Genomic DNA, 23,360 nt, shown 5'->3' on the forward strand with positions numbered 1-23,360 from the left:
AGCTTGAGCCAGGCCTAATCCCACCTTTCTTTTTCTTCTATAATACATAATAAGAAGGCGCATTCACTGAGATCTTATTATGTGTCAGAGGTTATTCTAGGCACTTCCCATGTTTTGGCCCATTTGATACAATTAGTCTACCTATTGGATACGGGCTAAGAATATCCCCATTCTGCCCAATGAGGAAATGGAGGCACAGAATTTTAGTAACCCATCAGGTTCCAATCCAGTAAGGCTCGAGAGCCTGTATTCTTATTCACCATACTTTTCTTCCACCCACCCATCCATCACCCATCCGTCACAACTTATTGAGGGTTAGGCACGTTGCCAGACACAGGTGACATGGTATTGCTCAAGACAGTTACGTTTCCAGCAATCACAGTTCAGAATGATGCCTGTTCTGGGAGCACAGAGGAAGAACAACCCTATTCCTCAGTGATCAGGGAGGGCTTCCCAGAGGAGGTGATATCTGAGTGAGAACTAAAGGATGGGTAGGAGTGAGCGACCTCCTCCACTAGCTTGGAAAGAGATGGGCAGCCCTGGTTAAGCTGCAATCCTTTGCTAGATGGACAAGATTGCAAAGAAAAGAAATCAGCATTGGACCAGGAGATCTGGGGTCTAGTCCTGGGCTTCTACTACACAACTAAGTGATGTTGGGCAATGCATCTCCTTGGGCCTCAGTTTCCCTCATCTTTGAAAACGCTGGTCTAGATTGGTCTCTACTCTCCTTTCTAGCTTAAATCAGGATTCTCACCTGCTTCGTGCCACAAACCAGCACGTGCCCCCAAACACCCTGAGCTTCACGGGTCACGAAGGTCCCGGAGCTCCGGCAGGCCGGCTCCTTCATCCCTGCCTTAGTCCGGGCCGTGGAGAGTCTCCAGAGGAAACACACACCCCTCTTTCCAGAGCCAGGAAATTCAGTCGGTGAGTCTGGGCCCCTCCACCACCCACACTGAGCCACGGTGGCTTGTCCCCTGCCCCTCTCGGAGGCTGGAGCTCCAGAAGTCATGGCCAAAGGTGGAGAGTCTAACTCCTGGACTGGGGGACACCTAAATTTTAACAGAGTATGAACCTGGGCTGTCTGCTTCAATAGTATGGCCGTCAAGTGTGAAACATGGACAAATAAATGGTAAATGGTTTACTGTGCCTTACATACATGGCCAGATGATGTTGTCTCTGTTTCCAGACTTTTGTGTCATCTTATGGGATAAAAGCTGCTAACTCTCCTCTCAGGAGGAGAAAGGAGTTAGGGGAGGCGGGAAGTATTTGGGTAAGTGTTCAAAGACAGCTTCCCACTCCTTTCCCTCTCTGTGCCTTCCCCACCCCAGCCAGCATTTCCCAGGAGGCTGCAGAGTTGCAGCAGGGCTTTCCGAGCCTCCCGCTTATCTCTGGAAATTGAGGACAAACTTCCTCAAAAAAAAAAGTTGAGAGTTTTTTTAGGGCTCCAAGGGTAAAGGGGACCCAGAGTGGGGAGGCCTGTGCCCAGCACCACAGGTGAGAGGCCGCCAGCGCCTGAGGAAGGTCACCACCCCCCGGGTGCCTTCGCGGAACCCGAAACCTCTGGCCCGCCAGGGGACTGGTCGGACCATCAGGGCATCTGCAGAACCCGAGGACCAGCCCTGCCCTCAACTGCCAGAAGCTGCTCGGACACATCCTCAGGAGAGCTCCACTCCTTCACCCAGCGGTCGGCCTGCCTCGCTGGCTTCAGACATCCGGGCCCCCTTCACCTCCTACCTACCCTCCACAGCCACACTCTAGCCCCTTCTGATGGAGGGGTGTCCTAAAGACACAGCTCTCCCAATCGGAGCTCTCCCATGGGAGCTGGGGTGGGGACTGTGGGAGGCCGCGAAGACCTGTGGTGGGGAACAGCTCAGCAGGAGATGGGAGAAAAGGTGTGTGCACACACACGTTCACCGTTCGCCCCCTGTCCCCAAGGTGCCTAGGATAGTGCGGGGCACAATAGGAACCACGTGGCAATCATGGTCTCGGGCCTCACAGAGCTCACAAGGGGAGAGAGATGGGGAAATAGCAGCAAAGAAAGGCACCTTGCATTTATTTGGTGGGTAGTATTATCCCCACCCAATAAAGATGAGGAATGACATTTGGAGAGGGTGAGTAATTTTCCCCATGGACCCTGACGTAGTAAATCAGAGTCACAATTCAAATCCAGATCTGCCTGATTCCAGAGTCCATGCTGGCCCCCACGGCTCCTTTGTGCCTCTTCTTCCAGGGTTGTACCCATACTAGGCCTGGGTAAGCAAAGTCCAGGTCAGATTTTTTCCCTACCCATCCCTCAGTCAGGCACCCTTATACTGAATAACGCTGCACACCCATACATGACACCCCTGGCCATGCAGCTGGAATGCAGTGCGGCGTCACTAAAAGAGGGGCGCTGGGTAAGGGGGATCTGTTATTGCTGGACTGGGGCAGGGAAGGGCACACAAAGGAAGCAGAGGAGTGTCCCTGGTAGAAGAACATTAAGAGACAATAAAAACTTTCAGTACTTCATCTTATTTAATCCTTGCAACAACCCTGAAGAGGGTATTCTTTAGCCTCATTTTATAAGTGGGAAAACCTCAGTTCCGAGGGTCTTAGCCCAGAAATGGCAAAGGTGGAGTGGGACCAGAACCAGTCTCGGAGCTTTCTACCCTACCCAGGGCTTCCCCACTTCTTGGTCCCCGTCTCCAGGACAGCCCGGCTCACACAAACCCAGGCACGGCTGTCTACCCCATCTCAGAACTTTAAGAGAGAAATGTCAACAGTGCACCCCTCAGTAATACATAACCTGCTGTCAGGTGTTCACACAGAGCACCCCACTGAGCCTGGCTGCAGAGAAGCATCTCACAGGCACAGCCACGCCCTCGCTCTGCCCTGAGACCAGCAAGGACACCTAGTTTCAGCCACACACTGCTGCTGGGGCTGCCAAAGGGCCGGTGCAGGCTCCACCCCGCGGCTTAGTGCCCGGGGGCACTGCCAGGCTCCCGCTCACAGAGCTCACCTCCACGGCCCGACCCACACATCCCTGTGACCTCAACCGAACACTCAGCTCAACTCAGCCCATCGGCCCAGGCCTGCCCACCCCTGTACCCCACCAAGTCTCCTCCCAGCATCAGATCCTCTGCCCCTAAAAGCTCCATAACTGCTCCCTGCAATCGTGCTAACCCCTGAGCAAAGGCACCCCCCACCCCAGCCAAGAAGATATTAAAACCGGGAGATGAGATCTCACATGGCATCATACAGGAGGAGTGGTATGGGCTGCCCCACCACAGATGCCTTTGAATCCTAAAAGCCTAGGGAACTTCACACAAGTCATTTCCCTCCCCCACCTCCATTTGTGATACTCAGAGTGGCAGCTGTATCCATTTCACCAATTGGGAAACTGAGTGACTACTACTGGCCTTGTATTCATCTTTTTAATTCATACTACTTCTACTGATATCCCAGCCACTCCACGGTGTGTAAAGTGCTGCCTCCTTAACCCCACTGAATCTCACTCCAATTCTACCACAATAGCCACTGTGACAGCTGGCAGTAATCCCCGAGGAGGAGGAAGTCCCCACTCGGACACCAAGCCATTGGGTAGGATTTGTGGGCCTCCCATCTACAGCCCCTCTGATAGCCAGGCCGTGCCAGCAGATCTGATGAGCTCTGGCCTCCAGCCACGTGCCCCAACACTCCAGGGACTTCTGGCTCTACCCTCCTAGCCTCCACTCCCCATCCCATTCTCCTGCCAACAATATCCTCCCCAATCCCAGTCCTTCAGTTTGGTGGGACTGACCCTACTCCCAGCTCTGGTGGTGGGTACTAATAGGCTTGAGACAATCAATACTCATAGGCTTGAGTCAATCAATACATACCACTTGACCCAATCCAGGCCAATGGGAGGGAGGAACCCCAGACCTTGTGGGCAAGAAGCCTCAGGGTGTAAGGGCTGGAACAGCTGCAGCCACTTTGCTGCCACAAGGGAAGGGGTCTAGAATTGCCAGAGGCTGCTTTCAGGATAGGCTGACATTGCAGAAGGAAGTCTGAGAGACAAAAAAAACCCCGGCCCATTGCTGGCATCCTTTCACTTGCTGAAGCCTGGACTTTTTTCAATGCTGTGGGTCAATAGGTATCTTTAATTAAGCTACAAACCCATACAGGCCCCTCTCAGCCCAGAGCACTCACCAGGTTGACAAAATCCTGGTAGCAGATCTGTCCATCTGCATGGCTGTCGGCAAGAGCCAGGAGCACCTCCCTTTTGTGTGGGTCCAGCTTGGAGCTGTGGCTCTCCAGGAGGCTCCGGAACTTGCCTGTGCTGATGTAGCCCGTGTTCCCAGGGTCACACTGGGGGAGAAGCACAGACAGCAATAGGGTCAGCAGGGGCACCACCCTCCTCTCAGCACAGATGTAGGTGCCCAATCTCCACCACCACCGCTCCCCAGCTCCTGTCCCCAGCCCTGGGCCAACAGAGACCCAGGCAGTTCCTGGGATGTCTTCAAGCCCCCCCTGGATAACCACTGAACATCCCAGAAGACCCTGGAGACTTTTGAGATCGTCCAATCCAACTGGGAGAGGAAAGTGTGGGAGAGGAAAGCGAGGTGCTCAGAGAGGATCAATTCCTTCCCCTCAGCCCTTACGCCTGGTCCTGGACAGAAGGAAAAGCAGGAGTAAGAAGATGGGAGTGGAGAAAGAGCAGGAGCTTCTGGCACCTGGAAAAGGGGGAGAGGACGGAAAGAGGAGAAAGACGTCTCAGCAGAAAGCCCTCCGAGGGTGACAGGTAGAGGAAGGCTGGGCCACAGGGACGCCAGTGGGAATGCTGGAGGGTCCCAGGGGGCAGGAAACAACCTTGAAAGACCTTCAGCATCTGGCTGCTGGCCCCTCTGCCACCCCCGCCTGGCACACACAGCCCATGCACAATGGACTGTACAGGGCCCCCCAGCCCCCAAGACGCCGTGCTCTCTGATCCCCTGTGGCTCGGCACACACGGCGCCCTGTGCCCAGAGCTCCATGCCTTCCCTGCCTCCCTGGGAAACTCTTCCTCATTCTGCCGATCACTCGGATGTCATTTCTCAGGGCAGGCTCCCTCAGATGTGGTCAGTTCCCGCAGACCCCCTGCACTTTAACAAACCTCTGCCCCTCCACTCCTCCGTCCCCAGTCCCCATGTTGCCCTCGGCCTCCTCCCAGGACTGCGGGCTCCTTGAAGGCTGGCCTCTCGGCTTATCCCTGGAGCTCAACACAGAGCCAGGCACCTGGGGAAGGTGTGCTGGATGCTGAATAGGGAGTGGATGTTCCAAGGGACAGATAGGTTCTCGATTCCTACAGAAAGTCTCAACAGTGAAGAATAACAAGATTTTACTCATCTTTCCAAGAGCAAACCGTGGCTCTCCAGCCCTCTTCGTAGCCCCTCCCCAAGCCCACCCAGCGCCCCTCCCCAAGCCCACCCAGCGCCCCTCCCCAAGCCCACCCAGCGCCCCTCCCCAAGCCCACCCTGCGCCCCTCCCCTCACACACACCCTGTAGGAAAGTATCAGTAGCCGCCTCAGCCCGGGGTAGGAAGCCCAGTGGCCCTGCATGTGCCAGAAGCAGGAACACCAAGGGTTTCCCTTTTCACAAGGCTTGAATGAATCCTTATTTAGATTTTAAAAGACAACAGACTTTGGGAAGGAAGGGAACGGGGAGCAGCTGCTAAATGGGTACAGAGTCTCCTTTCGGGCTGATGAAAATGTTTTAGAACTAGACAGAAGTGGTGGCTGCACACCGCTGTGGATACACCAAGTGCCTTGGGATTGTATTCTTTCAAATGGGGAATTTTTTTTATTAATTTAAAAAAAAATTAACTAACACAACATTTAGAAATCATTCCATTCTACATATGCAATCAGTAATTCTTAATATCATCACATAGATGTATGCTCATCATTTCTTAGTACATTTGCATCGATTTAGAAAAAGAAATAGCAAGACAACAGAAAAAGAAATAAAATGATAATATAGAGAAAAAATACAAAAAATATATATAAAAAAACAAACAAAAAACTATAGCTCAGATGCAGCTTCATTCAGTGTTTTAACATGATTACTTTACAATTAGGTAGTACTGTGCTGTCCATTTTTGAGTTTTTGTATCTAGTCCTGTTGCACAGTCTGTATCCCTTCAGCTCCAATTACCCATTATCTTACCCTGTTTCTAACTCCTGATGGTCTCTGTTACCAATGACATATTCCAAGTTTATTCTCTAATGTCGGTTCACATCAGTGGGACCATACAGTATCAAATGGGGAATTTTAGGTTATGTGAATTTCACCTCCACAAAAATTTAAAAAAACAAAATGAAACCCTGACCTCGGGAATGACCTCATGTGCCCCTGAGTTTTCTCTCGGAGTTCGAAGACCAAGCCCACGTCTCCCCCTTTTATAAATAAGGTCGACGAAGACTATTTTAGGAAAACGATTCTGCGTGTGGCGTTTCCACCATCCAGGAGAAAGAGTCACAAGGTCCAGGCAGCTCCAGGTCTCCCCATGTCTAACAGGAAAGGACATCTCTGATGAGGTCTGCTTTAAAATATGCATATCTCTTCCCCCAAATACCAGGTTTTAGGCGTGACAGCATCTCAGTTCACATCATCAAGTATTTCAGGAAATTCACCCACCCCTTGTTCCATGAAGGTCTGAAAGAATAATGACATCTAGTATTCGCTGATCGTTTTCTTGGGGCCAGATACCGTTCTAAGCACTTTATGCATTTAAGTTCTGTGAACTTCCACAACAGTCTTATGAAATAGGTCCTCTTATTATCTCCATATTACAGATGAGAAAATGGGGGCATGGAAAAGTGAGCACAGAGAGGCTAAGTAACTTGTCCAACCAAGCCGCAGAGCCAGGATTTGCACCCCCACCCCCCCCCCCCCCCCCCCGCCTCCCACCAGCAGCTTGGCCCTGCCTCTAAACCACTGCTGGGCACCGCTGACCTTTGGCCTCCAGGGACTGCTCTGCTGCTCAGAGGCAAAATTCAGGGACCTGAGAAGTGAGTGACCCGGGAGAAGCAGAGGCTCTAGGGGTTTCCTAGCCCCAACGCAAACCCGTTTGTAAAGCAGGAAAGACACCCAAACGTCAGTCATTCTGATAGCTTTATTGCTCAGATGAGGAAACTGAAACCTCAAGAGGGAAGGTGGCATGGCAGGCAGGGGGAGTCTCCTTCCTTGGTGCTTGAGACCCATCCCACCCTGAGTGTCTCCAGCTCCCACTCCCCTCAGGCCGGCAACCCCTGCTCCATCCCAGGAACTCACTATCGTGGGACCAGGTACTGGCTGAAATGCAGCCCTGAGTCCTGGGAAGACCCCCGGTGAGCTCTGCAGCTGGGAGCAGGCTGGGATGGACAGTGGCCTGCCCCACGGCCTAGAGGGGTTTGGCTCAGGAGGCGGGGGCTGAGTGGTCCTGCATGTGCTGGGAGCAGGGACGCCAATCCTCTCCCAGGGGCCTGTCTTGGAGACTTAGGAGGGCAGTGGGAGGCGGGGGTAATGCCCCCTCTCTGTCATTCCAGCTCCAGACAAAGAACCACCTGCTCCCCTCCCCCTCCCCCTCCAGGGCCCCCTGCTGCTCTCCCAGTGGCAGGGCTGTCCGTGGCTCCCTGAACCCCCAGCCCCCACCACAGCCTGCCCACCCCACCCCAAGCACACGGGAGGCTCCATACCGCGGAGAGCAAGCTGGAACCAGGCCGAGCCTCCATTCTCTGCCAAAACTCTACCTTTAGTGCCAGATGGGCCAGACAAGGAGGGGTCACAGCTACCCTAACAATGAGGCGGCAGGGACATGGGGGAGGACTAGGGTGAGGGAGGGACAGGGATAGGGCAAGCTGCCTGTGCCCCACAAATGTACACAGGTCACTCCAACCACCGCCCCCAACACAAGGAAGGGCAGGCCAGAGGTAAGGTGGGAGCAAGCACAGAGGCTGACCCAGGGCATGTGGCATGGGGCAGGGAGGAGGCAAAGAAAGGGAGAGGGGAAACAAAGAGAGCGCAAGCCTGCAGTGAAAGTGTGCAGAAGGAGGGAGAGGGGTAGGTCCCATCATGCCAGAAGGAAACGGAGAGTGATTGGAGCACCGAACAAGGCAGAAGTACATTCTCATCTCACTAATTGAGGGTGTCACTGCAGACGGCCTCATCTGTAAAGCGAGTCCAGCTTCCCCTCGAGCAGCTCTGCCAGGTCACCGGGGTGGGCTCCACGAGACCGGTGTCACTCACTGCCCTAACCAAGGGAGCAAAGTCCTGCACAGCTAGGGCTCACCCGCTCCGGGCACTTGTTCTGCCCTTTGGGTCTCCTCCATGGTCTGCGATGGGAATGAGGCCACATCGCACCGTGGTTTGGAGCTTTCGGGGAGCAGGCCCTTTCAGTGCCATGTCCTAGTAAATAATGTGGAGGGTCCCGAAGCCCCCCCACCCCACCCCATCACCATGCTTCCAGCCTTCGAGGTGCCCACGCTGGCAGTGGGACGCTCTGGGGATGAGGTCTGGTCTGGGTCTAAGTGCAGCCTGACAAGGGCGGCCGGGGGCAGCCAGAGCTATGAACGATGGGGCGAGGGCGGGGGGGCAGGAGCCGGGGAGCATCCTCCTGGCAGCTGCCTCCTGAATAGGGCCTGGGGCTGCGGAGGGGAGGGCAGTCACGTCCATATTCAGCCTGAATGGAGGACGCTAGCAGCAGAGGGAGGGGAAAGACAGCTCCTTCCCACAGCTCCTGCCCACCTGCCTCGGCCTTGAAAAGAGCTGCGAGAGGCTCCACACGGACTTTAATCCCATCAGCGACCAGCCCTCTGGCCCCTTAATCCTCTAGGTCGCCAGTGCTCCCAGCCGAGGGCCTCACACACACTCAGGAGAATCTCCCATATCCCACCAAATCCCTTCCTGGGGCACTTACAAACTGAGGCTGGGAACATAACCCACCGAATACTCTCTGTAATGTTGGCACCTGTTCCCTCGCTCCAGGACAAAGGGTCGGGGGGGAGAGTTCCAGAAGAAAAGGCTGACCCCAGGAGCTGTGACGTCCTGGGCAGATCATTTCACCACTATGCCTCAGTTTCCCCAACAATCAAGTGTAGGAACTCTTCCTTCTCTTCTCAGGGAGTAAGGGAGTCCATCCCTATATACAAAGGAGGGTTGGGGAAAGGGAAATCCACACGCCTAGGGCCCATGGGGACTGCTGCTCTTCTATTCTGAATCTTTGGGTCGTCAAGAGGCTGATGGGAAATTCGAGATCAGGCTGAGGTGGGGCCTAGGACTGCTCAGGTCTATGCTGTCAGAGGGACCTGGTGGCACCGGATGGAGGGACAACAGGTCAGGGAAGCATGGATCAGCACAGGAGAGCTAAAAGCAACCTCAGTGGTTTCGACACTACTCTCCTAGGGTCTGCAGGATCCCCAAGGCCGAGGGAGGCTAGAGAGGGGATTGCCGAATGGCCCCTCTCTCTCCTCAACCAGAGCAACTCCACTCTGAACTGTTTTATAAACTGCTCTTCTGCATACTATTGAACAGCAACACAATGCAAACTAATCTATGTAAAATGTTTATTATGCATCGGGCACCACCTCATGGAAACCTGGAGTCACCGTATGTCCTGGTTTGCCTGGGACAGTCCTGGTTTATTGTCTGACATTTACTGCTAATAATGCCCCTTTCATTCTCAAAAGTGTTTCAGTTCAGTTGATAAAGTATATGGTCCCCCTATTTAAACCTGACAACAACCTATGAGACAGATACTACTATTAGTTCCATTTTACAGGGGAGAAAACTGAGACATGGAGAGCTGATTTGCACAAGTTTGAATAGCTGATCATTGGCACAATGGATTCACATCCAGGAATCCCAGAGCCCGCACTCTCTCCCATCAGATGATGCTGAGGCTAAAAGAGTTTGAGAAGCCCTTCTCCAATCCTCTTGTCCATCCATAACAGACATTTATTAAGGATCAACTGTGCCAGGCATCACACTCTTTCATCTTGGAGACAGAGAGAGGTAGAGAACAAAAGAAGCCAACTCAAAGTCAGAGTGTTTTCGTCAGGGTTCTCTAGAGAAACAGAACCAACAGGACAGATCTGTAAATACGAGATTTACAAAGGTGTCTCACACAACCGTGGGAATGGAAGAGTGCAAAATCTACAGGGCAGGCTGTGATGCTGGCAGCTCTAATGAAAGGTCTGGACACACTGCACACAAGAGGCTCGCTGGCTAAAGAAGCAGTGAAAAGTCTCTCTTCTTCCTTAAAAAAAAAATCCGCAACTGACTGGATTATCTTATTTGTGGGAGACAGCCCTTCAGTTGATCACAGATGTAATCAGCCACAGCTGCAATCAACTGACTGATGATTTAATACACCAGCCTTCTGACTGATGATTTAATACACCAGCCTTCTGACTGATGATTTAATACACCAGCCTTCTGGTTTACTAACCAGCCCCGAAATAGCCTTGCAGCAATGGTTAGGCCAGGCCTAGCCGGACCAGACAAGTGGGCCTCATCACCTCACCAAACCAACACCAGAACCGAACTACCACACCCAGCAAGTCAGTGCTGGGAGCAGAGCAGGGGTCCTCTGTTGGCACTAGCTGGCTCCAGCCTTGCCGTCCCCATTTTTCTGCCTGTTCAGTTGCACGAAATACAGTTCCTAACTCAAGATTTCTCCCTGCACTGTTTGTGGAACACCAGGCCCAAGACAGGGGATGGAATAGAGGTTCTGTGGTCCAGTAAGCTTGAGAAACCCTCTTTTCATGGTTTCATGAGGCACTGAACCATATTAGGGGGTCCCAGAGAGTCTTGCAGTAGAGAAATCTGATTTTGTCCAGCCCACCATTTCCAAAACTTACTTGATCTTTCATCATAGTGTTTTTTTTCATAGTAACACTTCATGGAACACTCTTTGGGAAGAATGCATAAGTGCACAATAGAATCCATTTTTCCCTTTGTGAAATCCATGCCCTTTGTTGATGGCTCCCAAGCAGCCTCTCCCTTCCACAGGCCCTCAAGGCAGCTGACACTGCCCAGAGTCTCCCAGCAAAGCAAGGAGTGTGTGGGATCCAGGCCCCAGCAGGAGGGCTGACTGGGACCGCCAGGTCCCAGGAGAGGCTGAGGAGTCAGTGACTGGCCTAATGGGGCCGCAGGGTCTGAGCGCTCAGGGAACAAACCTCGCCAGGGCTGGGATTTGCCTGCTCAGCACCCAGAGCGGCAGCACCTCTACGCTCCCCCACCCCTGCCACAGGCCAGCAAACTAGAACGAGGCGTCCCGATTTATCCAGCAGCAACCAAGTATGGAGGAAGAAGAAAACACTTCTACCTTGTATCTATTATGTATGTGTGACTTGCACTAGCCGCATTTCCAGGACTGCTGCATGTTCGGAACCTGCATCCAGAGCTTGAATGCTCCTTTCTGATTCTCTTCTCCCGTGGGGACCCTCTCGCCATCCTTAATCTACAGAGGCATCAGTAGGGGGTACAGGCACTTTCAAGGACCCCAAAGCCTGCACCTGGGGCAAATGAACCAGCTGCCATCCCAGGGAAGCCTTCCCGGATCTAGAAGTTATGGATCTGGGATCTGGGGAGGGCTCCCCAAACCCCTCCCCACTGTCTCCTCCTCCCTGTCTACCAGGGCAGAAGGAGCCCTGGGGAAGGAGCACAGGGCCTAGACACTGGGGCAGGGCAGGGCGGGAGGTACGGGCACTGCCCCTCCCCACTTGGGGGGTGGTTACCACGGCACACCACCCCCCTGCTTCTGAGCACAGCAGAATTAACGAGGTGGCCCAGGGGTTATGGCTCAGCAGAGCTTTCCCCACCCAACAGCCAAAGCCCACCAGGGGCTTCTGGCCCATTCATGGATATTTACAGCCCCATAAATTAGGTCCAGGCCTGCAGCTGCTGAGGTCAAGAGGTGAGGTTATGGGAGTCCGAATGGTCTCCTTCAGTTCCTCTTCCTTGCAAATGAGGATGCTAATTCACCTCGGAAAGAAAACCATCTCACACCCTTCCCTAGGCTTCCCACCCCCCCATACTCTTTAAAATGCTGATTTTTACATATATTTTATTATTTTTATTCTCACACCAACCCTAGAGTGGGTATTATTAGTCCCATTTAACAGAAAAGGAAACGGAGGTTCAGAGAAGTAACAACCTGTCCAGGGGCGCTCGGGTGAGTGGAACAGGGCCATCTTGCCTGCTCCAAGCTGGGGCTGGGATTGAAGTTTTAAAGACTTCAGGCCTCCCTGGGAAGGAGAGACCAGTTCCTAACCCATCTGTCCTGGGGAACACAGATGGAGGCAGGCAGGCCCTGTGGCTCTACCCCGTAATTCTGGCCAGGCCAGACCTCTGACCGCTGGGGGAGCTTCAGTGATTCCAGGAGGCCCACGTGGGTTCTTTCTGTTCCTTCAGCTGCCCCTGCAGGGGGCTGGGGTCGGGCAGCTCACCCTTCTCACAGAGACTTCTCCGAAGCCAGGCTTCTGAGCACCCTGTCCTCTTAAGTCAGCTGAATCCCAGGGTCCAGGACTGGCAGGCTGGTTAGGGAGCTAGAACGAACACCCTCACCTCAGCAGAGAGACCCACATCCCCACTGCCCCTCCCCACCCATGCCCTGGCCAGCGCCCAGGCTGAGCTACTGGACAATCGGCACGTTTCCAGAAAACCATCCAGCTCTCTGCACACCCAGGCAGTGAGAACAGAGAAGAGGCCTCAGACTTTCCTTGGAATGCAGGAAGCTGGGGCTGGGTGGACAGCGAGGCATGGGGGCTGCTGCTTTCCATCCCACCCAGTTCCTTCCGGTCCTGGAAGACCCTGCTTCTCCCCTTGCCCCAGGCCCCAGGGTGCACCGATGGCTCCGTTCCAGGAAAGACTCTTGCCTTTGCCACAGCCTTGGACTCTGAGGAGGTGGGAGGGGGCTGTGACTCAGAGGCAGGCCCCTTGGGTACCCAAGAGCAGAGGTAATGGCTGTGCTGACTCATCCAGGCCCAGCCTGTCACAGCCTCCTGGGGACTAAAGTCAAGTAGTGTTAGAGCCGCAGTCCCCCAGGAGTCTCAGGGGAGCAGCCCTGAGATGGGGAGGTGTGTATGTGGGGGGTATGAGCAGGTAGAGGGTCTTACACCTGTTCCATCTCTCCCCAGGGAGCCCCAACCCCTTTCTTACTGCTGCATCTCCTGGCAATCTTGAAAGGGTCCCTCCAAGCCCCTGGGGGAGAGAGAGAGAAAGCACAGAGAACCTGGGGAGGCAGAGGGCAGGATGCTGACACATAGAGCAGAGCAGGCAGGACACTGGGGCATCCAAATGCTCCTTTGCCTCCTGTGGCCCTTCTGCCAACAGCACTGAGCCTAAAGGATGTGGAGGCCAAGGGAAGCCCTGTTTCAGAAGCCATCCAGAAGCTCAGGGTACAAACACACACCCCGACCCCTGCAGAGGGTCCTCATTTGCTCTGTGTCTTTGGGCTAGCCCTGCCTCCTGGGGCCTCAGTTTCCCCTTCTGCAAAGAGGGGACAGCACCACTCACCTCACAGAGAATAAAACCAGATGACAGACATATGTGCATGAAGTAGACACTCAGTGTTTGCTGCCTCAGAGAAATGTTTACCAACTCCAACCTGCACCCAGCTCCAAAAAAGCTTGAGGAAGGGGAGTGGGGGCTACCTCCAGTTGTATTGACTTGTTTCTATAACACAAGAAATGAGACTGATGTCCCCATCTCCCAAGTGACTACCAACCAAAGGTCCGGAAGGAACTGGCAGATTGGAATACAGGAAAGAGACAGGCCTGTGCCAGCCCACCCAGCGGCTAGATGCCTTGTTCTCACTCTTCAGCCCCTCTCCTCCCCCATCCCACTTCCCTACCATGCAGGGAGTCAAGGTGGGAAACCCTTACCAACACTCCCCCAGGCAGTTTTTGTCCAAAAACTTCTCTCTTTTCTTCCTGGAATGCTCAGAGGAAAACGTGATCTTCCAGCTTCCGCCCAAGGAAGAGGGTGGGAGGAACCCAAGATTGGGGATCATGCCACTTTGACTCAAGACCCACATCTATGAACTGTCAGAGTTTATTTTGAAAATAGTGTTTATTTCTTTAAATCCCGGGAACATAACAACATTAATATTTATCAGGAGCTCACTGCAGCCCATGCCAAGTACTACACACACACGATTTCATTAGACTCCACGACCATGCTGCGGGGAAGGTATTATTCCAGGCAGATTACAGACGAGAAAGATGAGGCTTAGGAAGGTTACCTGGCCTGCCCCTTATCCCACAGATAGCAGGAGCCCGGCTGGGACTTGACCGAGACCTGCCCCTGTGTCCCCCCAGTAAAGGACTCCCCACCTTAGGACCTCCAGGGCGCCAGGTTAGCAGATGGACGTCTGCAAGGCCTGCCCAGGTTCATGGGTCAGAGGGAAACAAGAACTGAGTTCTATCCAGGGTCTCACATTAATGCACCAAGCGGCCACAGAAGGTCACTGACTCAGTTTCCTCATTTGCAAAATGGGAAGCTCAGACGAGATGCTTCTACCAATCTTCAAGTTGGCAGCATAGGCAGGGGGAACCCCAGTAGGTGAGGTAGCTCTACAGTCAGGGGCTACTCTCTCAGAGGATTTTGGTTTTCTTTTTTTTTTTTTTTTTTTTTTGAGAGGGTATTTTAACCCAAGTCACTGCCTGCAGGGCTGTAGTTCAACTTGCTCACTCAAGCACTCGTGTATCTATTATGTGTCAGGCAGGCAACACACTATCTCAGATCCTTTGGCCCTATTGCTCAAGTGCTGTCATTTTTTTGTGACTGGTCAGAGATAAAACAATTAACACCAGCATGGCTGATGGGGTCACTGGGGCAGGGGTAGGTTCTGAACTTGGCTTTGTGGCGGAGGGAAGTCTGCAGCCTCCAGAGTACTGGAGGCAACCTGATAGGGGCTGGGGGTGCAGAGTCCTAGTGAGGCTCCAGTTAAACCCATGGCATCGCATCTCTCTGGGAATCCTCTGTTGGTTAATTGTGTGTTCCAGGGGCTGCTGCAGTCTGTGGGGCAGGTGCTTTCTCTGCAGCTCTTTGCTAACCCATTCAGTGCTCTTATCTGAACCTCTTTTCAGCTCTCGGACCCCCTTAGGAAAGCTTGCAGGAAGACTGCAAATGAGATGGGCGACAGGGTCAGGCCAAGAGAAGGCCACAGGCTGGGGAAGAGGTCTGGGGAGGAGAGACACTTGGGGAAAGGAAGTAGAAAAATCCTCTGGGTTCAGAAGTTGATCTCTCTTTCCAGGAGGCCAGAAGGGGAAGGAGCCGATTTCGAGCCGCTATGGGGGCCTAAGCTCAGAGGTGGTCCTTGTGCGGCTTCCCAGCAAATTCTGATTCCCAGTCAAGAGACACTGTTTATAAGCATCCACTGGTTATTGGGCATTGCTGAGGGAGTTTCTGCTTCTATTTAATCTCACAGTTACCCCTCAAGTTAAATAGCTCCCCATTTTACAGATGAGGAAACTGAGGCTCAAAAAGCTAAAGCAGGGGCGGGCCGCGGTGGCTCAGCGGGCAAAGTGCTTGCCTGCCATGCCGGAGGACCTCGGTTCGATTCCCGGCCCCAGCCCATGTAAAAAACAAACAAACAAACAAAATACAATAAAAACAAGAAAATGTTTAAAGATGTTTCCCTTTCTTCCTTCCTTCCTTCCTTCTCTCTGTCTTTCCTTCCCTTCCTCCCTCTTTAAAAAAAAAAAAAAAAAAAAAAGCTAAAGCAACTTGACCCCAGCCAAAAAGTCGGTAAGACTTGAACCCAGGTCTGTTTGATTCCACATCCAGGGTTCTTTCCCCTCCCTAGAAGGGGAGGAGGACATGCCTCCCTGAGGCCTCCCATCCCACTGCCCTCTGCCAGGTGAACTCCCTAGCCATATTTGTTTGAAAGGATTTGACAGGTATCATGGGAATCACTGTCCCATTGCCACAGTTTGACGGATGAGTGCTGTTAATCTCTGTATAAAACAGCACGGAGGCTGCCTGTAACCCCCAGCCAAACTTTCTTTCCTAAACACACCAAGCTCACCAATCGCCAAGCCCTACCTTCACGGACAAGACCCAGAGGGGGAGGCAGACAGGGTAAAACACTTCAGCTTTCTGAACAATTTGGAATCCTTCTGAGGTTGGTGTCCTTTTGTGACACTACATACATAGTGCTCATTTGTCCCCATCGGGGAGTAGTCCAGCTATGGCTTCACAAAGTAGGAAAATGAGCGCAGAGAGGCTGGACATGTGGTCAAAGCCCTGCTCATGAGCAGTTCTCCTTAAACACCAAGCACCAAGAGAAGGAGAGAAAGTAGAAATGGGCTTCTAATTCTGCAGGAGGAAGTAGGGATGGCAGCAGACTTAAGGCAGAACATACAGTGAGACAAACTGCTTTCCTAGAGTTAAGTTTTAGTAGTTTCTTTCCTAGAATTAATTTTGTCCATCCAAAATGGTTTCTGCATGGGCCTTCTCAGAAGCAGGGGGATGCTCTCGTGACACCCAGACCACTCAGTTGTAGAAATTGGATTTCATAGCAACCTGCAAATATTAGGTGCTATGCATTTTCTCTGCTCCCTCAAGTTCCAAATTTCCCTGACTAAAATTTCCCTCCATTCACCCAAATGGTTCATTTAAAAAATGTAAACACAGGCAAGGACTGGCAAAGGAAATTAACCAAGTGAGAAAGAGAGCCACAGACAGAGAAAAAAAGAAATGGTACACTTTGTTCTAGGTTCTGATTCTAAATCAGAGGTGTGAAAGGCTGGCAGCTTGCTGGTCGTGGTGGTGGTGGCAGCAGTGCCAGTTACCTTCTGCCTCAGGGTATCAGGCCAGCCGTTGCCATGCTCTTACGAGCCAGAGGGAGAGTGGGTGGCACTTGGGAGCCAAGGCAAGGACGTTCCACCCCATCACAACAGAAGCCAGTGGATGCCCCACGAACCACAGCCAGGCCTCCATGGTAATTGGATGACACCCCCCCAACTCCTCACCCCAGGTCTGCCATGCCATTAAGCTGCATTTTGTATCTTCAGTCCACTTAAACATCTGCACTTAGATGGCTCTTCAAGTTGAACTTGTCTGAAACCAAAGTTGTCATTTTTGCCAACTTTCCTATGTTTCATTTTCAGGTTCAGAATCTTGAGGTTATGCATATCATTCATTAAGATCCTCCAATTCTCTAAGCCCCATGTTCCTCTTCCTTTCCATACTCACTGTCATCTTCGAAGCCAAGGTATTCCTCTCCATTCACTGCAGTAGGCTCTCTCAGGAGCTGGATTCTCACATCCCTGCAATCCCTCTTACCTCTATCCCACTATCGCACATCTTTCCAAAGCATAACATGGATTACAAAACAATCTGCTAAAAGCTTTCAAAGTTTGTATACAGGATACAGTTTGCTCCAAGCTACTTTTTCAGCTCCATATCCCACTCTAACCCAGCTTCATATCATACTCTTTCTGGCCCAACCACACTGATCTCTTACTTGCTCAAACTTCATGGCACAATCACTCTCACCCAGGACCACAGCTCACACTATTTCCCCACACTGGGACATCTCATACATCAGCATTATGAAACACTCAGGGAGGGGGAGGCAGGGAAATCTTAGGAGACACAACAGCACCCAACATGAGTACCAGGCAAAGAAGACAGCCATTCCCTTGCTGATGGTCCAATGTCCGTCTCCAAACGTGAAAGCCAACACATTGCACTCTCAGCTCCACTCCCCACAGTTAGCCTCTAGGCATTGCAAATAACAACAAGCTATTTTCCATCTGCAACCCCCCAATACTTCCCGTCCCTACTGCAGAAACAAAGAAATTGACTAGGCTTCAAAAGAGCATGCATTGTGAGTCACCCAAGGATGGCAGAGATGTTATCTCAGCGGTGGTCATGGACCTCTAATGGTGGAAGAGGGATGTTGAGCTAAGTCTTTCTTCCAACTCACCAGCCTCCCTACTGCAATCCCCTGGCATATGGAGAATTTTTCAGGCACTCAATAAACATTATCCAGTTTCTACCTGGTATAAACCATGTAGACTTGGGAGGAGGAGGAAAGGAGGAATAATCTCAGGGGAGCCCACTGCCTACCAATACCTGAAGAGCAGTGGAGAGCAGAGTCTTTCAGCCCGAGATGCACTAAGCCACACCCCCATCCCACGTCACCGTCTCTGGAGTGCAGAGCTAGGGAAGCCCACGCAAGCAGGGAGACTGGTTGCAGGGAGGGCTGGAAGGAAAGGGGGATTTAACTGCTCACATACCTGATCAAACAGGACTTTCCAGTGCTGGCAGAGAGTGAGGCCATGCAGGAGAAGGAGAAGAGGAGAAAAAGAAAGAAACACACTTATCAGCAAGGCCTCTGTAGCCCTCTGATGTTTCTGACATAGTCTCCCAGCTGCTGCCAGGGAGACACCATCAGACTCAAGAACCCACCACAAGAGACCAGGGAAAACCTGGGAAGAGGTCCCTGCAATGAGCCTGCGCTGAGCATAGGAGGGAACTCACGGTGGGGGCGGGAAGGTGCTCCTTAGTTCTGGGACAGGCATGTGGAGAGATGAGCAGGACAAGGCACCCAACTCTAAGTGGTTGTACTAACTTCTGCTGCCCACAGCTTATATGTCCACATCTATGACCCAGCCCTGGGAATGCAAGTGTCGTGTATTGCCATGAGGCCCTGGGGCTAGAGACCCCCAACAGGAAAACTGACTCCTACATTAAGCACGAATATTTTTGCAGTTTGGGGGAGGTTTCAGAAACCCACCCAGTCTTTTTCAAAGCTGTGTCTAAGCAGTGAGAAGTGAGATTCTACCAGGAGTTTGGGGCTAGAGGAAGTGATAGAATGGCAAGGGGAGAGAAGATCTTAAGTCCCCCTTCCCTCTACATTCAGACTTTTCAGCTTCGATTTTGTACGGGTGTGGGGTGGGGGCGGGGGGGGGGGGGGCTGGCTTCTCTCTCCACCGTGACGGGGGGGATGGGGCAGAGCAGGGCGGCTGTCATTTTCTTTTCACCTCTATTTGCAGGTTAACCCCGGAAGGGAGACGCTTAGGAAACTCCAGTTCCCAGGACTCCCCAGTGTTGGTGGAGTCGATGGTTCTCAGGACCAGGGGGAGACCCAGGCGGCAGATGGCAGAGGAGACCTCTGGGGCAGTCGCTGCCTAAACTTGCCCAGGGGACATCCCTGGCACCGACGACGAGGTCTCAGACTCCTGAGCACCCTCTGGGAACAAAACCGCCCCAGTCCCCCTCCTGTGGCCGGGTTCAGGGCCAGGGGTCAGTTTGAATTTCAGTCAGCGTCGCGACAGGGCAGGTACCGGGGCGGCAGTCAATCCGGGAGCCGAGCTGGGGGTCACTAGACCGGTCTGCGCTGCAGGGGGCCGGGGACTCTGCGGGGCCCGCCCCCTCCCGGGGCTCCGAGGGCCCGCAGGTCGCGAGTGGGAGGGGAGGGGGAGTCACGGCTCTGACGCGGCCGCCTCTGCGGGAAAACGCCGCGTCCCGGGCACTGCGCCAGCCGCGGGGAGGGAGCCCCGGCGGCCGACCGGTCCCCGGCGCAGCGGCGGGAGCTGCGGGTCCCAGAGCTGCGTCCCGCAGGGAAGCCGCGGGAGCCCTAGTGGGGGGTGGCGCGCGCGGGCATTTCGGGGAGCCCCGTCCCTCCGCCCCCTCCCGCCCGCGGGGACCCGGCCAATACCGGGCGCTCCCGCATCACCTTGAGACCTCCAAGTTGCCCCGCGGGGTGCCGAGACGGGGGCAGCCCTTCCCCTCCCGCCCGCCCCCCCGCAGAAAGTTTGCCCGGGCGGGGGAAGGGGCACTCACGTCCTCGGGCGCGGCGGGCAGCGGCTCCTCAGCCTCGGGTTCCAGCTCCTCGATGCGCTCCGCCTCGGCGCAGGCGGCCACTGCGGGGCCCGGGCTGGGGTGCTCGCCCATGGCCAAGGCGGGCTCCGGGGCGGCCGGCGGCTGCGGGGCTCGTCCCGGGGCGCCGGGCTAACTTTGCGCCGCGGCGGCCACGCGGCTCGGGGGACTCGGTGTGCGCCGCGCCGCCCCCGCGCCAGCCCCGCCGTCCGCGCCCGCCCCCATGGCCCCGGCTCCGCGTCGCCGCCGCCTGGCGACCCTGGGTCGCGGGGACCCAGCCGCCGCCAAACTTCTCCGCGCTCCGGGCCCCGCCGGCTTCCGAGCCCGGGTCGCAGGCTAGGGCGCCCTTGGGCCGGCCTCGGCCCCGCCGCTCCCCCGCGCTCCCTTCCCGCCTCCCGCGGCCCCGGCTCTGCGCCCGAGTCTCCTCCTCCCCCTCGGACTCCTCCCGAGCGGCGCGCGGGCGGGGGCGGGGCTGCTCCCGGGGACCGCCGTCCCCCGCCCGCAGCCCCGGGCGCCACCACCCGGGCCGAATGGGTCAGAGCTGCGCGGCCCGGGGAGGGCGGAGGGCTGCGGCGGGGAAGGGGGGAAGCGACTGCACTGTCCATCACCACCCGCAGCCGCCACCCCTGGCCCAGACTCTCTGCCGCACACGGCTGGAGGGAGCAGTGCCCACTTCCCAAGACTTACCGGGTTACTGACCACTTGGAGGCGGCGGGTGCCGAGGGGAGGCTTGCACTCAGTTGGCAAAGTCGGGGTTAAGTGAGAGAGAATTGGCGGCGGATTTGGTGAGGATGGGATACCCCCCACTACCCTCCCATTTCTATTTACTCAGTTCTCAGATTTGGAGACCCTGGTAGACCCAATGGTTTAGGGATGGGAGAAGTCAGATGGGGAGGATGTAGGACCCCAAATCCTAAATTTGCCCTGCCTACCCTCAGGACTAAAAGACAGTGCCTTGGTTTCATTCAACGAGGTCGACAAAGGTAAACCTGAAGGGGAGAGGGGAGGTAAAGAAACTAAGCAAACAGGAAAGAATTAGAGCCAAGGAATAGGCCTTCTTTTGAAGAAAAAAAAATTGGTAACTTTCCATGTAGGAAGGAGTTCCCAGGAGAGACCATCTCCCCCAAGCAGAGGCTCTTGTCTAAACCATGCCAGTGGCTGGCTGGGACAGGGACCCCTGTGTCCCCAGGAGGCTCACTGGCTCATGCCTGGTGCCATCTCTGCAGTTAGTCCCCAACCCACACCAAGGTTGACCCCTTCTACTCTTCTTTCCTTTCTCTTCCCACAGCCACCACTCCCTATCTCCTTCCCTCTCAGAAACCAAGGCTCTTTTCCAATAGTGAAAGTTGCCACTAATGGTCTCATCTTCACAAAGCCAGCACAACACCACCAGCCCCAGGATCTAACCTGTGACCATCTCACTGGGCAATAACTCTTCCCCTTAAATACGGAGAAGGAAATTAACTCCGTTCTAATTAAGTGAGTTTGCTACAGACACCAATTTTCATCTCAGTTTCAGAAAGTGTGATCATTTCGACTATTTTTGTTTCTCACCACCCCACTTCCCCAACCATACTCTACTAACAAGTCAAGATCCTGCCAAGATTTCCTTGTAAATAAAACTGTCTACATAGGGTGTGATTTTGACAACAGCCTTCAGGGGACAGAAGGCTTATTCTTTGGAGAAAGAAGCCCAGAAAGACAAGAGGGTGCTGGGGGCCCTAAGGACAGGGTCACTGTGCCTCCCCACCCCTTGCCATCATTTGCATGGCCCACATGGTTGCTTATTCTTTAATACCTAAGCCTGGCTCCAGGGCAACTGGTGGGAGAAGGGTTCAGAGAGGTTGACCCTTCTGCCTAGATACTCAGCGGCCCTAGGCAGGGTCCTAGGCAGGGTCCTGACTCCAGCTGCCCCTTGGTTTCTGCCTCTCCCCCAGGCCAGGGAAAACATATCTCAGCATATCCAGTTGTGTCATATCCAATTCCTCTCAAGTGGTATGGATCTCAGCAGGCTCAGTTCAGTTCTGTGAATATTTGTTGAGTACCGACTAAGTGCTGGTAACAGAGCTTTGGGAATACAAAGATGGACAGTACCCAGATCCTGCCTTTAATCGTGCTCAACGCAAGGCTAAGTCCTGAGTTCAAGGTAAGCCCAGGGGTATAGAAACCCAAAAGAGGAGGTCTGTGGGTCCAGGAAGGCTACCTACAGATGTGACAACAGAGCTGAGTCATAAAAACTTTAACCAGGCAGAGTGGGGAAGGTGAAAAGGAGGCATTCCAAGCAGAGGGACCATCATGGGCAAAGGGGAACTACAAACAATTTGGCATGGCTGGACGTTGGAGCATGATACTCAATGTCAGATGCACACTCTGGAGAGAAGGGTGGTGAAGAGCTGTGAGTTTCATGAGAAAGGAGCTTGAACTTTACTCTAGAGGCAGTGGGAGCCATTGAAGGATTATAAGCAGGAGAGTAATACTTTAAAAGTTCCTCTGGCTGCAGCGAGGAGGATGGACAGGAGAGAGGTTGGCCTGAGCACAGGAAGGTGGGAGGTGCTGTCTGAGGAGGTGGTCACAAGGCCAGCAGCAGTTGAGAAGCATCGGAACGGCATTTTGTTCTTCTTTCTGCCCCTGAAAACATTTCACCACACCTTGGCAGAGAGTGTTCTCAAAAGTTTCCTAGGAAAAAAAATTCCCAACCTCTATCCAAAACCCTCCTTTCAAGAGGCCACTTCCCCCTCCCTGTCTCCTGCTGGAAACAGAATGGCCATTTGGCCTTGGAGACTATTAGGACAAGTTGTGGTATCCAACATCCTCTGTGGTCCCCTAGCCAGTGCCCTGATCTTTTTTTTTTTTGTATATATATATTTTTTTAATTTTTTTATTCATTTAAAAAAATTACAGAAAAGAAACACAAACATTCCCAATATGTGATCATTACATTCTACATATATAATCAGTAATTCACAATATCATCACATAGCTGCAGATTCATCGTCATGATCATTTCTTAGAATATTTGCATCAATTCAGAAAAAGAAACAAAAAGACAACAGAAAAATAAAACAAAAATAGAAAAAAAAGCCATATACACCATACCCCTTACTCCTCCCTTTCATTGATCACTAGCATTTCAAACTAAATTTATTTTAACATTTGTTCCCCCTATTATTTATTTTTATTCCATATGTTCTACTCATCTGTTGACAAGGTAGATAAAAGGAGCATCAGACCCAAGGTTTTCACAATCACACAGACACACTGTGAAAGCTACACCATTATACAATCATCATCAAGAAACATGGCTACTGGAACACAGCTCTACATTTTCAGGCAGTTCCCTCCAGCCTCTCCATTTCCTCTTGGATAACAAGGTGATATCTACTTAATGCATAAGAATAACCTCCAGGATAACCTCTCGACTCTGTTTGGAATCTCTCAGCCATTGACACTTTGTCTCATTTCACTCTTCCCCCTTTTGGTCGAGAAGGTTTTCTCAATCCCTTGATGTTAATTCTCAGCTCATTCTGGGGTTTTTCTCAGTCCCTTGC

General features: G+C 53.2%; 1 protein-coding gene across 1 annotated transcript in view; it reads right to left on the reverse strand.

Moving 5' to 3' along the window:
- Positions 1-19,887, reverse strand: part of RHBDL3 (rhomboid like 3) — a 47,883-nt gene extending 27,996 nt beyond the window's left edge. Inside the window, exons 1-2 of the mRNA XM_077165219.1 lie at positions 19,777-19,887; positions 4,168-4,326 (exon numbers count right to left, since the gene is read on the reverse strand). Coding sequence (XP_077021334.1) covers positions 4,168-4,326; positions 19,777-19,887 — 270 coding nt within the window. The remainder of the gene's footprint in view (positions 1-4,167; positions 4,327-19,776) is intronic.
- Between the last annotated feature and the right edge of the window lie 3,473 nt (positions 19,888-23,360).

This window comes from Tamandua tetradactyla, chromosome 6 (assembly GCF_023851605.1).
Source record: "Tamandua tetradactyla isolate mTamTet1 chromosome 6, mTamTet1.pri, whole genome shotgun sequence".
Lineage (NCBI taxonomy): Eukaryota > Metazoa > Chordata > Mammalia > Pilosa > Myrmecophagidae > Tamandua > Tamandua tetradactyla.